This window comes from Triticum dicoccoides, chromosome 1B (assembly GCF_002162155.2).
Source record: "Triticum dicoccoides isolate Atlit2015 ecotype Zavitan chromosome 1B, WEW_v2.0, whole genome shotgun sequence".
NCBI lineage: Eukaryota > Viridiplantae > Streptophyta > Magnoliopsida > Poales > Poaceae > Triticum > Triticum dicoccoides.
In genome coordinates, this window is record NC_041381.1 from 29172436 (window position 1) to 29185613 (window position 13178).

General features: G+C 51.0%; 1 protein-coding gene across 1 annotated transcript; it reads left to right on the top strand.

Moving 5' to 3' along the window:
* The first annotated feature begins 9394 nt into the window (after positions 1-9394).
* LOC119317224 (E3 ubiquitin-protein ligase XB3-like) lies at positions 9395-12481 on the top strand. The gene is made up of 8 exons (XM_037591652.1): positions 9395-9693; positions 9802-9861; positions 9970-10041; positions 10132-10253; positions 10353-10493; positions 10572-10679; positions 10939-11203; positions 11308-12481. Exons 1-8 carry the CDS (start codon positions 9511-9513, stop codon positions 11707-11709), a joined length of 1353 nt encoding a protein of 450 aa, XP_037447549.1. The 5' UTR covers positions 9395-9510; the 3' UTR covers positions 11710-12481.
* Positions 12482-13178: the final 697 nt, after the last annotated feature.

Below are 13178 nucleotides of genomic sequence, written 5' to 3' on the forward strand. Positions count from 1 at the left end.
CAGGGAGAGAGCGCACCAGCCCCTCTATGGGCTGGTGTGTGCCTCTCCTTGGCCCATTAGGCCCATAGACCTCCTGGGCCTCCCGGAATCCCTTCCGGTGATACGGTGACTACCCGGTGCACTTTGAAACCATTCCGGTGTCTGAATATCATTGTCATATATATCAATCTTTACCTCTCGACCATTTTGAGACTCCTCGTCATGTCTGTGATCTCATCCGGGACTCCGAACAATATTCGGTCACCAAATCATATAACTCATATAACATTATATCGTCAACGAACGTTTAAGCGTGCGGACCCTACGGGTTCGAGAATTATGTAGACATGACCGAGACACCTCTCCGGTCAATAACCAGTAGCGGAACCTGGATGCCCATATTGGATCCTACATATTCTTCGATGATCTTTATCGGTCGAACCGTTATGACAACATACGTAATTTCCTTTGTCTGTCGGTATGTTACTTGTCCGAGATTCGATCGTCGGTATCTCTATACCTAGTTCAATCTCGTTACCGGCAAGTCTCTTTACTCGTTCCGTAATACATCATCTCGTAACTAACTCATTAGTCATTTTCTTGCAAGACTTCTCATGATGTGTATTACCGAGAGGGCCTAGAGATACATCTCCAAAACTCGGAGTGACAAATCTCAATCTCGATCCATGCCAACTCAACAAACAGCTTTGAAAATACTTGTAGAGCATCTTTATGATCACCCAGTTACGTTGTGGCGTTTGATAGCACACAAGGCATTCCTCCGGTATCCGGGAGTTGCATGATCTCATGGTCTAAGGAATATGTATTTGACATACAAGAAAGCAGTAGCAATAAACTGTATGATCAAATGCTAAGCTAACAGATGGGTCTTGTTCATCACATCATTCTCCTAATGATGTGATTTTGTTATCAAATGACAACTCATGTCCATGGTTAGGAAACCTTAACCATCTTTGATCAACGAGCTAGTCTAGTAGAGGCTCACTAGGGACACAGTATTTGTTTATGTATTCACATATATATTTAAGTTTTCGGTCAATACAATTCTAGCATGAATAATAAACCTTTATCATGAATAAGGAAATATAAAATAATAACAACTTTATTATTGCCTCTAGGGCATATTCCCATCAGCTAGATCATGTAAGTGGTCGTGTTCAAGCTAGATCATGTCGACCGGCAACAAAGCCAGCGACCTACAGATTGGTCACCTCAAGTTTGACGCCGACAACAAAGCCAGCGGCCTACACACCAGCCAGCCTTCAAAATGGGTAAGTTTTTTGTGCCGGCAACAAAGCCAGCGGCTGGCACACCAGCTAGCCTTCAAAATGGACCGTCATCGTGGCCGAGGTCCCACCTAGTTCAAGCCATCGCGGGCGAACATCTTGTTCTGTCGGTTCGTGAACCAAGTATTCCTCTCCGGTGACATGTGGTTTTTGTCAACGCACATCAATGCTAGTGCACCTCCTTGGCTTTGTCTCGGCATTTGTGGCCTCGATCTCTACCTTCTTGCGTTGAGCGGCCTCCTCGATGTCAAGGTTCCTCCTCTTCATGGCCTCCTTCATGTCAAGCTTCTTCGTTTGAAGATCTACGTATATCTTCATTTGCTCCTCCTTCCCTTTGCTCGTTCTCTCCTCCCGTATTTCCTTTTGGCTCATCATGTTCTCCAAAGTTCCTTGCAAAGCTATAGAATATGCACCACGCCTCTCGTCGACCTTCGAGTTTGTCTTGCCCCTCGGCCTCTTGAGCACGTCTCCATCTTCAGCCACGGCCACCTTCTGTCCTCTCTTCTTCTGAAGAGCGTTGTATTGCTCTTTGAACTTGGAGCAATTTTTGATGAGGACCCAACAATGCGTGAGAGTGAATGGCTTGTCTTTGTGTTGGGCCTTGAAGGCTTCCAAAGATTGGAATGCCTACACAATCGAACATGCGGCCACAATTGTAACATGAAAGGACACACAATGCATGAAACTTAAATGGCATGCTAACATGAATGGACACACGATTTAAAAGCAAGAGGTTCATACCAAATCGCCAAGGCCTAGGCCGCTCACGAGACGGGCTTTGACACTCTCTAGCGCGGCACAATATTTGTTGCATTCTTGTTGTATGAATCCCCACCTCTTTTGGATTGAATTAATGCCGTGGGTGCTTGCGAATTGGTAGGGGGCAAACTTTTGTTCGCTCATGAAAGTTCTTGTGAACTCTTGTCCAAAAGACATATCCTTTTTGCTTGCCACCTTTGATTGGATCTTGGCCGATTTCCTTCCAACTATCGCAAATCAGAGTGTCCTCAGCTTGGGTATATGATCCCATGCGAATGCGTTTCCTCCTCTTTTGTGCTTCGGACTTTTGGGTGAGCTCTTCGATAAACAACAATGGCTCCGCGGAAATGTTGATCTCTTCTTCTTCGTCTTCACAATACAAGTCATCATCTTCATGCCACGAGTTGCCATGGTCGTCCTCATCACCATTATCATGGCCGGCGAACTGAGTGTCATCATAGGTACCACGGCCGTCCTGGCTTTGGGTCTCGTCAGGATCGAAAGCTTCCCCTTGGTCGTGGATGTGGAACGTCTCACCACGGCCCTCGAATATGATGTTCTGCATGAACTAGGCGTAGTAAGGGTCGTCGCCCGTTGTCGTCTGCGTCGGCGGTGGCATTTCGTCGAACAACCTGCGGGCGCCGGCCATGTGAGCCGACGCGAACGACCGGGGCTGCTTCCTTTACGCGCCGTCTTCACTATAGCCAGCACCACTGTACCTCGACGTGATGTTGAGGTCGATGACGCCCGCGGGCATGGCCGGATCGACCACCACGTAGTCCGGCGACGTGGAGAACCGCGTCTGCCCATGGTCGTGCAGCGGCAGAGCATGAACATCCGGCATCTCATGTGTGACGGACGAGCTCGGGGAACGGTGTTGCGGCGGACGATGGGCCGAGGAGTCTGTGTTGGCCGCGGCCATTGCAGCGTGGGAGAGATTGGCCGGCGTGGGACGGCTCATACTCAACATGATGAGGGTGTGCACCTTGGATATGATCGACTCCTTGTCGTCGACGTCGACCTGGTGCTGCAAGGCACGCCTGAGGGAGCACTCGGCAGCGTACTCGGCGGCGGCCTTCTTCTCTGCCGTGACAGTTCACCGGTTCCTCCTCTTGACCGATTCGGCGTCAGCTCCGGCCGAGTCTTCTTCGGCGGCTTCTTTTTCTTCGCAAAGGGGCAGGCGGCTGGTGGTGGGTCATCGGGATTGGCATCGTCGGTCATGGTGGATGGAGAAAGGGGGGGGGGGGTTTGGAGGAAAGGGAGGGAAAGTGGCTGTGCTGTACCACCGACAGGCGGGCCAGGGGAGAACAAGGGCGTGTGTCCCACCCATCCGCAAACTCGGCTCAAACTTAGGCCAGGAATGGATCAAAAACAGACCGTCGTCTATTTGCGTCTGCGTGTTGAAAGGCCTGCTTTGTTCGTTTACCCTCAAACGGATGCGAGCAGACTATTTAGTTCGTGTGTTTGGAATTGGACTTATTGGTCCAACCATGCGCGCCAAGCTCGGATGTGACGTTCTCCATCACGGCCAGCTACCCATACCGCTGGCGCCATACCTTTCCATTCTCCCGTATGGCTGGATCCAACCAAATCCACCGAAAATCCATACGTTTCGATGCATTTTGCAAAGGTCCGTTGTGAACACCGTGCTCCAAAAAGAGGAGAAAAGACGCCGAGTTTGTCGATTGGGAGCGCTGCAATGTCTGGTGAGCGACCGTCACTAACGCGTTGGGTCAGCAACTAATTAACCCACCTCATCACCTCAGGGGCAGACTTCATGTTTTGTCCTGGCGATATTTTTTCCATGTGGTGGTTAGTGCTAATACACCACAACCAAAGTAGGATAAGCAAGTTCCAGAGATATTTTTCCTCCAAGTGATTAGTGACAGTACATGATAAGCAAGTTCCAAGGATATTTTGGCTTCCTCATGTTTCGTCACACGAAGCACTAGGGGGTCAGATAGCCCGAACAGTTCTCCTCGGGAGAACATTCCGGAGATATTAGGATCATTTATTTCTTTATGGAAAAACTAACGCCCACACGTGTGGGCGTTTGCACATCGCCCACACGTTTTCATCACCACTCATTTTGCCACGTATGAACAGATGACATCAGCAGAAATCTTTTTGGTTTTCGGCTTAAAAATATTTTATCTCCTAATTGAAAAGGCGAATTAAAAATTCGTTTTCACCATTAAATCCATCTCGACGAGATCTTCAAAACTAGACCCCATGTTGATATGTTTCGATGAAATTTTTTTTTGCCCAAAAGTTGCCATGATGTTTACATTGTACGTAGTTGCCATGGTGCTTAAACTAAAGTTGCCATGTGGCCATTTTAGTTTGTAGATCATGGTAATTTTAGTTTTTGATGATGGCAATTCCAGTATTTTGACCATAAAAGTATTTTTTTTTGCATGAATCATGGCAATTTTAAGTGCATGTATTATGACAATTTTAGTTTATGGTGCATGGCAAGTCTAGTTTTTTAATTCTCCATTTTATAATATGTCAAAATTTACTTTTTAATATAGAAGAAAATAGTTGAAACATAACATGACAACTTTAGTGTAAACATCATGGCAATTCATGTGCAATATACATGGCAACTTTTAACCAAAAAAATCGTCAAAATATATTGCTATGAGATCTAGTTTCGAAGATCTCGTCGCGAGGAATTTAATGATGAAAACGGATCTTCAATCGGATTTTTTATTTAAGAGATAAAACATTTTAAAAACTGAAAAATCCAAAAAGATTTCCATATACATGCATGCGGTGACATGACGTAGTCTGTATGTTATAGGGCGTGTGGGCGGGTTTGGCTCCCACCACACGTGTGGACGTTAGCGTTGTCCTTTCTTTAATGGAGTACTAGACACAAGATATTTGTTGACCTAATAGAGTAATAGAAAAGGTTCATAAAAATCAATAAATGAGTATATCTTTTGTTAAAATTTCTGACAAAAGTAGGCGGGATAGAATCGGAAAGGATCCAACACCGACACTTACAAACACTAGCTTTCTTTCCATTTGAGCCATGCATGAACCGTGCAAGATACTGCACCAAAAAACGGAGCAGAGTCATCCACCTACGCAAAGCTTGCACCCACCCCATTTGTAGAACAACACTTGCAATGATTTGCACCCACCAACACCAAACCAAACCATACCAAACCCCACACAAATACGCCCAATAAAATCATTTCACGCCACACCCAGTAAATTGCATGATTGCCTCCGTTGCTCTTCAATTATCACCATTTTTTTTTGCGAGAATCTTCAATTATCACTATGACATTTTTGGAGATTACACTTCACCTTTTGACGATACTTTTTCCCTGCAATTTTCTATTGACAATCTTTTTGTTTTTGACAATCCTTTTTTTTTGCATTTTGTCAACGCTTATGGACAAACGCTTTTCCTTATTTCAGCTGATATAAATTAGAAAAGGGCTGTGCATCTGTTTATATTTTATCACAAAAAAGGAGTAGATTTGAAAAGGAAAAGAATAAATGAACGTGTCCATAATAGCTACTTGATACCATATATAACCTCTGCAATTTTTTGGTCACTCCTACTTAATATAGTTAGCAACTTGGCATATAATCTCAGCGGTGGATTATGCTGCCAGAGTATATCACCGAAAGATTATAGGGGAGACTTCCAAGAGAAGGCAATCAGAATAAGAGAAGACTTCGTTTTCTGATAGATTTACTTCGTGGAAAAGGAATCGCATAGAACTTTTTATAAAGAAATCACTAAAAAAAATGGGCAGAAAGACTTTTTTTTTTGAAACAAGGCAAAAGACTTGCCATTTTCATTGATTAAGAAGGAGTGAGAATTGCCTGGTTAATTGACGGAAAACCGGGCTAAAACCGATACAACCAACCCACATAAAGTGGGTAACACCGGCCAACCTGGCCACCGACATGGGATCACAGAGCTACAAAGAGGGAAAGACATCCGTCGAGCAGTCGCAAGCGTCATCGTCATCACCGGCTACCTCCGAACGGGCGACTCCGACTTCACCGTAGACCTTCATCGTCGAAGCCGACCCGCAAACAGCTACACAGAAACCATGACAGCACATGCCAACAGCAGGCCACACGCGCGAACAACCGACAGCTCCGACTCTGTCGACGATCATTCACAAGGGAAATATGCAGGACTTGCGCCGACCGTGCCCTAAAGAGCACCTCGGACACGCCGGGAAGATCCGACTACCGAAGCCCGAGCCGCGACCAAAGCTCCTCTCGACGCCATCATCGTTGCCAAACAGAAATCAGCGCCCCCGAAAAGGCTGCCTCAGCAAACGACGCGGCGAAGATGCCGCAAACCACGCGGCGAAGATGCCGCAACCCCCGCGGCGAAGATGCCGCCATCCACCGGTCTCCCAGTCGTAGCCTGCTCCGAGACGATGCCCCCAAGGAGGAGAAAGACGCGAAGACGCCTCCATCGCTCGATCCAGCGGATCTGAGGTTCCCTCCGGAGCCAAAGCCATGGGGAGAAGCAGGAGCACCTCCACGATGACGCTTCCAAGAAAGATCACGGTACCCTTGGGCACCGCCGTCACCGGCTCCGACGGAGACCGGAGCAAGGATTTCTCTTGGAGTTGCACCGTCCACCATCCGCCACCGACCACCGCCTACTAACCACCACCCCTGCTGAGAGCAACCTCACTCCGGCTGCGGGATCCCTCGATCCACCGCAACTAGACACGCACCACCTCCCGGGCCGTAGCCGCCGCCACCACCACATCCGGGGCCGCCGCCCCGGCAACCGAAGACCTCCACCGCGCGGCCGCCGCACGCTGCACAGCCAGAGAGGAAACCCGAGCAGGGAGGGGGGGCCGCCACCCCACCCCAACTCGCCAGACGAGCAGCCAGATCCGCCGCCTCGTCAGCCGAAACACCAGCCGGCACCACCACGACACCAAGCAGGAGAACGTAGCAAGGGCCCCTCCACGACGAGCAGCAGGGGCCCGAGCCTCCCTCGAACCCAGCACCACCGTCCGCGCCGGCCGCAGCTCGCGAGGATCCAGATCGGGCCCGCACGGATGCCACGACCGCGACCGCCGCTCGCAACGGCGCGCCCAGCTTCGCGACCAGATCCCGAGCCTCGCGCCGGAGACCTCCTCCACCGCGAGCCAGGACGCCGCCCCGGAGCCAGGACGCCGCCCCAGAAAGACTGAATAATATAAGCGGTTTCTCAACTAGTTACAAATACACACCTTTTATGTCAACATGAATGATGATACTATTTTCTTTTTTATTAGTAATGGAATGAACCTTGATGGTCGCTTCACAGACGATAGATTCCACACGATCGGCGGACGACACTGCGAAGCACGTCCAAATCTCCTGCTTACATGCTCACTGTGAAGCTGCCATGTAGGATCATTCACGTGTCGGGCGCTAGTATATCGTGTGTATAGCAGCGCTCAAAAGTTAGTAGTTAGATGCTTCAGAAGTCAACATCGCAATAGGTACCGGCTACTCATAAAGCCGATGGATAAAACCGAGTTTGAAAAAAAAATCAATACCTATGAGTTCATAAATGAGAAAAAAATCGTATCCATTGGGTAACCTGGGACGGGATGCGGGAAGGCAATACCCATACCTTGTTCCTGCATAACCGTAACCGGTAGGTATCATGTGCCATTCACTAAGAAGGAATAATCCCTAGCCGCTTACCCTAGTCTAATCCAGCTGCGAACCTCAACCCAAAATTCCCTCCCCTTACCCATCGCGCGCTGTCACACCACACAAACCCCACCTCCCCCATCTCGCTCTCACTGGAACCCTAGGTGGGCGTCATAGGCTACCCCCTCCAGGCCGTCGCAGTTGCATGCCTGCGTGCAGGCTACAATGACGCAATGGGTTGTCTTCCTCATCTCCTCGTCTCCTTATTCCACATGTTTTCCTCCGCGCAACCATGACATCTCCTCTTGCAACTCTCTACTCATCGCCCCCTCCACGCGCCTACCGCCAGATGGTTGGGATACCTTCTTCCCGCTGTGCCACACTCCATGCCTCTAGTCGACAAGCACATGGAGAACGACTAAGAGGACGTTGAGGAGGCTTCCTCCAGTACGGATGACCTCCTCCTTGTAACTCTGGTAGATGGGGAGGAATTTCAAGAAGATGTCGCATATGGGAGTGGTTCTACGGCGCCGAAGCCTTCGCCTATCCCCATGCCCTACGCCTCCAGCCACCTTCAAGGGGGCAGATTCCTGGGGTGCCCGCGGGTGAATTAGTCGAGGTGGGCGAGATGCGTATTTATAACCGCGGGTATTACCCGCACCCAACCGGTAATGGGTATAGGAATAATATGAAACCAAGGGCGCGGGTAAGGGTACGGATATGAGCGAAAAATATTAAAACGAGAGCGGGTTTGGAATGGCATTACCTGCATCCGAACCCGGTGGGTGCCATGTTGATTTGGAAGATGGTGTTAGGGCACCAAATCTTTCCTCAAATATACGCAGACACTTTTATGACTCCAACACTAGTGTTTGTATGTGTGTATTTGAGCATATGCAATTGTACTATGTTCAATAAATGTTCATGGACACGTCCGAACATTCAAAAATCCGCGTCTACAAATTGGAGGACTCTGGGAGAGAGCCCGGACAGTCCTTTTGGTCCACTATCAGCTAGACCATATCTCTCATAGTCGATATCCTTTTCTCCTATTGGCCTGCCTGGCCATCTGGCAGTCATAGCCCATGGTGCAAATTTGAGGAACACAATTGGATAATTGGGCTACCTGCAAACTACGTCTATAGACATTTGATCATATCGTTTGGTGATCTGCGTTGGCGATGCCTTTATTAGCTTTGCAACTCTTGTCATCAACACTCGTTTTGTTTTAATGAAAACATATGTAAATGTTCTTCTTAACTTAGTACAATCATAGATGCCCACATACATGCACATATACTCATTCTCTTCGGACCCTGAACGTACTACACAACATCTTGAGATTGACGAAGTCACCTCACGCACCTCGCGGCCGACGGGATTGTCTTCTCCCACTGAACGGACATTGGCAGAAAGCCTGAAATAAATGCAGTAAATGCGAGCACCATTGCCGGTGCTAAGACTTAAATCCTGGTGGACTGATTTAATCACAAGAAGATTAAAATTTGTTTGCTGGTCACATGACGGGTCGATCCCAACGACCGGCTTGAGTGAAATCACGGGATATTTCCCTCTCTTTTCCTTTCAAACAAAAAGAAAAATGAAAATTAGAGAGGAGAGAGAAGCGCCCGATAATAAAAGGGCGTAAAGAGTCCGCGCCTCTCTTTCCCCATTCCCACTCCGCAGTGTCCCCGGCGCCCCGCCCACCCACCCACTTCGCCGGCGGCGGGAGGAGCTTTGGCCGGAGCCTCCCCCGCCGCCGCCGCCTCCACCACCCTCACCGCCGCATCGCCGCAGGAGGAGGAGGAGGGCGGAGGCCATGGGGCACGGGGTGAGCTGCGCGCGCACCGGCGACGAGCACGACTTCTTCCGCGCGGCGCAGCTCGGGGACCTCGACGCCCTGGGCGCGCTCCTCGCCGCCGACGCCTCCCTCGCCCGCCGCGCCACCCTCTACGACCGCCTCTCCCCGCTCCACATCGCCGCCGCCAATGGCCGCCTCGAGGTCCGTCCGTCAAGCGTCCGACGGCAGCTCCCCCCCACCAGCCGCAGCCATGGATCATTGGATCCCCTTGAATTTCTACTGTTCTCTGAGCTTTCTTCCTCCTCGCAGGCGCTCTCCATGTTCCTGGATCGCGGGGCGCAGCCGGACGCCGTGGATCGGCACAAGCAGGTGCGAGATCCCACTTCAAAATCTCCCCTCTTTTTATTTTTCCTTCTCCCCCAACAAGCTCCTTCAAAATCTCACCTGTTTCTCTCTCTGTGTTGTCTTCTCCTCCAGACTCCCCTGATGCTCGCCGCCATGCACGGCAAGATCGGCTGCGTGCTCAAGCTCCTCCAGGCCGGCGCAAACGTGAGCGAAACAAGAGATCTGCAGCCTCATTACCCCGCAGAATCCACTCACTAAATGAGCTTAATTATTTCTGTGCGCGTTTGTTACCAGATCTTGATGTTCGACTCGGTGCACGCGCGGACCTGCCTCCACCACGCGGCCTACTACGGCCACGTCGACTGCCTGGACGCCATCCTCTCCACGGCGCGGACCACGCCGGTGGCCGGCTCATGGTGAGACCCCGCTCCAGTCCTTGGCTCCATAGATCTCGCCGGATTGCTTGTTACTGTAGTTGGCAAGACTGCTCACCTGCCGCTGTCGAAGCTTCGCAGGGGGTTCGCCCGGTTCGTCAATGTCAGGGACGACCACGGCGCCACGCCGCTGCACCTCGCGGCCAGGCAGGGCCGGCCGGGCTGCGTGCAGGTGCTGCTGGAGAACGGCGCCATCGTGTCGGCATTGACCGGATCATACGGGTAATGTTGCCCTGTCATTTTGGGTTTCAGCTGAATTTGGTTATGCAAAATGCTGATCTTGATGTGTTCTTGTTGCAGCTTCCCTGGTAGCACGTCGCTGCATTTGGCCGCTCGCAGCGGGGACTTGGATTGCATCCGGAAGCTGCTTGCCTGGGGAGCTGATCGGCTCCAAAGGGACTCTGCCGGGTGAGAACTAGATCCTCCCTGCCATGGGTCTGCCTTGCACATTGTTGGTGTATATAGCAGCACAGTTTTTAGGTGCTCTGTTGGTAATCAGCAAGTAGAACTCAACTAGCCAATTAACAAATGAACTTACTGTGCATTTGCTGAATCCACATTTGGAAAGTTCACTATGCCACTATCAACAAATTTTGATGTGCTCTCTTAATGACTTGCTCATAGTCGTCCTGCTAAAATCTTATGACAAATGTTGTTGTCCCACCAGGAGAATTCCCTATGTGGTGGCACATAAGCGCAACCATGGGGCATGTGCGGCATTGCTGAACCCTTCCTCGGCGGAGCCTATGGTCTGGCCTTCCCCGCTCAAGTTCATCAGCGAGCTCGACCCGGAAGCCAAGGCTCTGCTGGAAGCCGCCCTGTTGGAAGCCAACAGGGAGAGGGAGAAGAAGATCTTGAAGGACGCAAAGTGCTCGCCGCAGTCCCCTTTGCAATACGATGATGATCACATCGACGACGACATGTTCTCGGAGGTATCATCCGGTTCTTGATTTACACAACACATCAGACGATCTGTTCTCACTTCATTTCGGGCTAGTGAGGCTGATGATGATGCATCTTCATTTGTGCTGCACAGGTGAGCGACACGGAGCTGTGCTGCATCTGCTTCGACCAGGCGTGCACCATCGAGGTGCAGGACTGCGGGCACCAGATGTGCGCGCCGTGCACGCTGGCGCTGTGCTGCCACAACAAGCCCAACCCGGCGACCCTGACAATGCCCTCGCCGGCCTGCCCGTTCTGCCGCGGCAGCATCTCGCGGCTGGTGGTGGCCCGTGCACAGACAGCAGACGGCGGCGACACCGACAGGCCAGCCTCCCCGCAGCTCGCGCACCGGCGGTCCCGGCGCTCCCACAACCTCAGTGAGGGCAGCAGCAGCTTCAAGGGGCTGTCCTCGGCCATCTCCAAGATCGCCCGCGGCTCGAGCCGGATTGCCGAGAGCGACGGCGCTGCCATGGATAAGCCCGAGCACGATCCGTGACCGAGGCACAACACAAAGACGGACATCGTATTTTGGACCTCCAGCCTCTTAAACCACCGGATGAGAAGAGAAGAGGAGAGGAAAAATTCCATGGAAGCTCTAGGTAGGAACCAAATAAGCACCCTCCATTTCCACCCATCCTTTTGTTTGTGTGCCCTGTATTTTTGGAGTCGCCGGCCGGCCAATCTTTCGGAAATGCATATAGGCTGAGCTCTGTGACGAGATGAGATGAGGGGAGCTGTTCATCATCATGGAGCCTGGTGTTGGCGAATGATGCCGGGATCTGATCTGACTGCTGCTGCTGCTTCACGGTTCAATGATCTCTGAATATGGCCTGCCGCGGCCATGCCATGGCATGTGGGCGCTGTCCCCCCGCTGTCCTGTGCGTGCGTTGGATCACGGCCATTTTTGGACCTTAATGCCTCTTGTTTAATGGCAGCGCGGCGGCAGGGTGGCCCGGTCCGGTCCTTGGATGGATCGCCATGACTGACTTTGGCTGCTGCTGCTGCTGCTGCGGTGCTGCCTAGATGAGTTGATGGCATTGTAGACTGCCACTTTGATCCGTGACTGCTTGCTGTAATGTCTCCTTTGTCCGTGTTGCAACTGTATCTTCAAATGTCGCTCAATTTTACTACTCCCTCCGTTCCATTTCATAATATAAGAGTGTTTCTTACACTAGCGTTAGTGTCAAGAACGCTCTTATATTATGAGACGATGCACGAGGAAAGTAAAAATATCCTTGGAACTTGCTTGTTATCCTGACGTAATTTTATCCCGTCTGTCTCTGGAACTTGCTTTGGTTGTGGTGTATTAGCACTAACCACCACATGGAAAAAATATCGCCAGGACAAGACATGAAGCCTGCCCCTGAGGTGATGAGGTGGGTTAATTAGCTGCTGACCCAACGCGTTAGTGACGGTCGCTCACCGGACAATTGCAGCGCTCCCGATAGACAAACCCTGCGTCGTTTGCTCTTCTTTTTGGAGCATGGTGTTCGCAACGAACCTTTGCAAAATGCATCGAAACACTGCCCATCTTCACATCGCAATAGGCCGGTGCTGATTTTCGGTGGATTTGGTTGGATCCAGCCATACAGGAGAATGGAAACCTATGGGTAGCTGGCCGTGATGGAGAACGTCACGTCCGAGCTTGGCGGGCATGGTTGGACCAATAAGTCCAACTCCAACACATGACCTTAAATGGTCCGCACGCGTCCGTTTGAGGGTAAACGTGCAAAGCGGGTCTTCCAACACGCAGCCGCAAACGGATGACGGTTCGTTTTCAACCCATTTCTAGCCCAAGTTTGAGCCGAGTTTGCAGCCGGACGGGCGGGACACGCGCCCTTGTTCTCCCTTGGCCCGCCTGTTGGTGGCATGGTGCAGCCACTTTCCCTCCCTTTCCTCCAAAACCCTCCCGTGCCCCGCCCTCCCCCTTTCTCCATCCACCATGACCGACGATGCCCCGCCCTC

Bases quoted from the DNA above. Each gene is read 5' to 3' on its own strand.
- LOC119317224 (XM_037591652.1), top strand. From the start codon at position 9,511: ATGGGGCACGGGGTGAGCTGCGCGCGCACCGGCGACGAGCACGACTTC. The intron at 10,042-10,131 runs GTGAGCGAAACA...GTTTGTTACCAG, and splicing joins TCCTCCAGGCCGGCGCAAAC to ATCTTGATGTTCGACTCGGT. The intron at 11,204-11,307 runs GTATCATCCGGT...TGTGCTGCACAG, and splicing joins ACGACGACATGTTCTCGGAG to GTGAGCGACACGGAGCTGTG.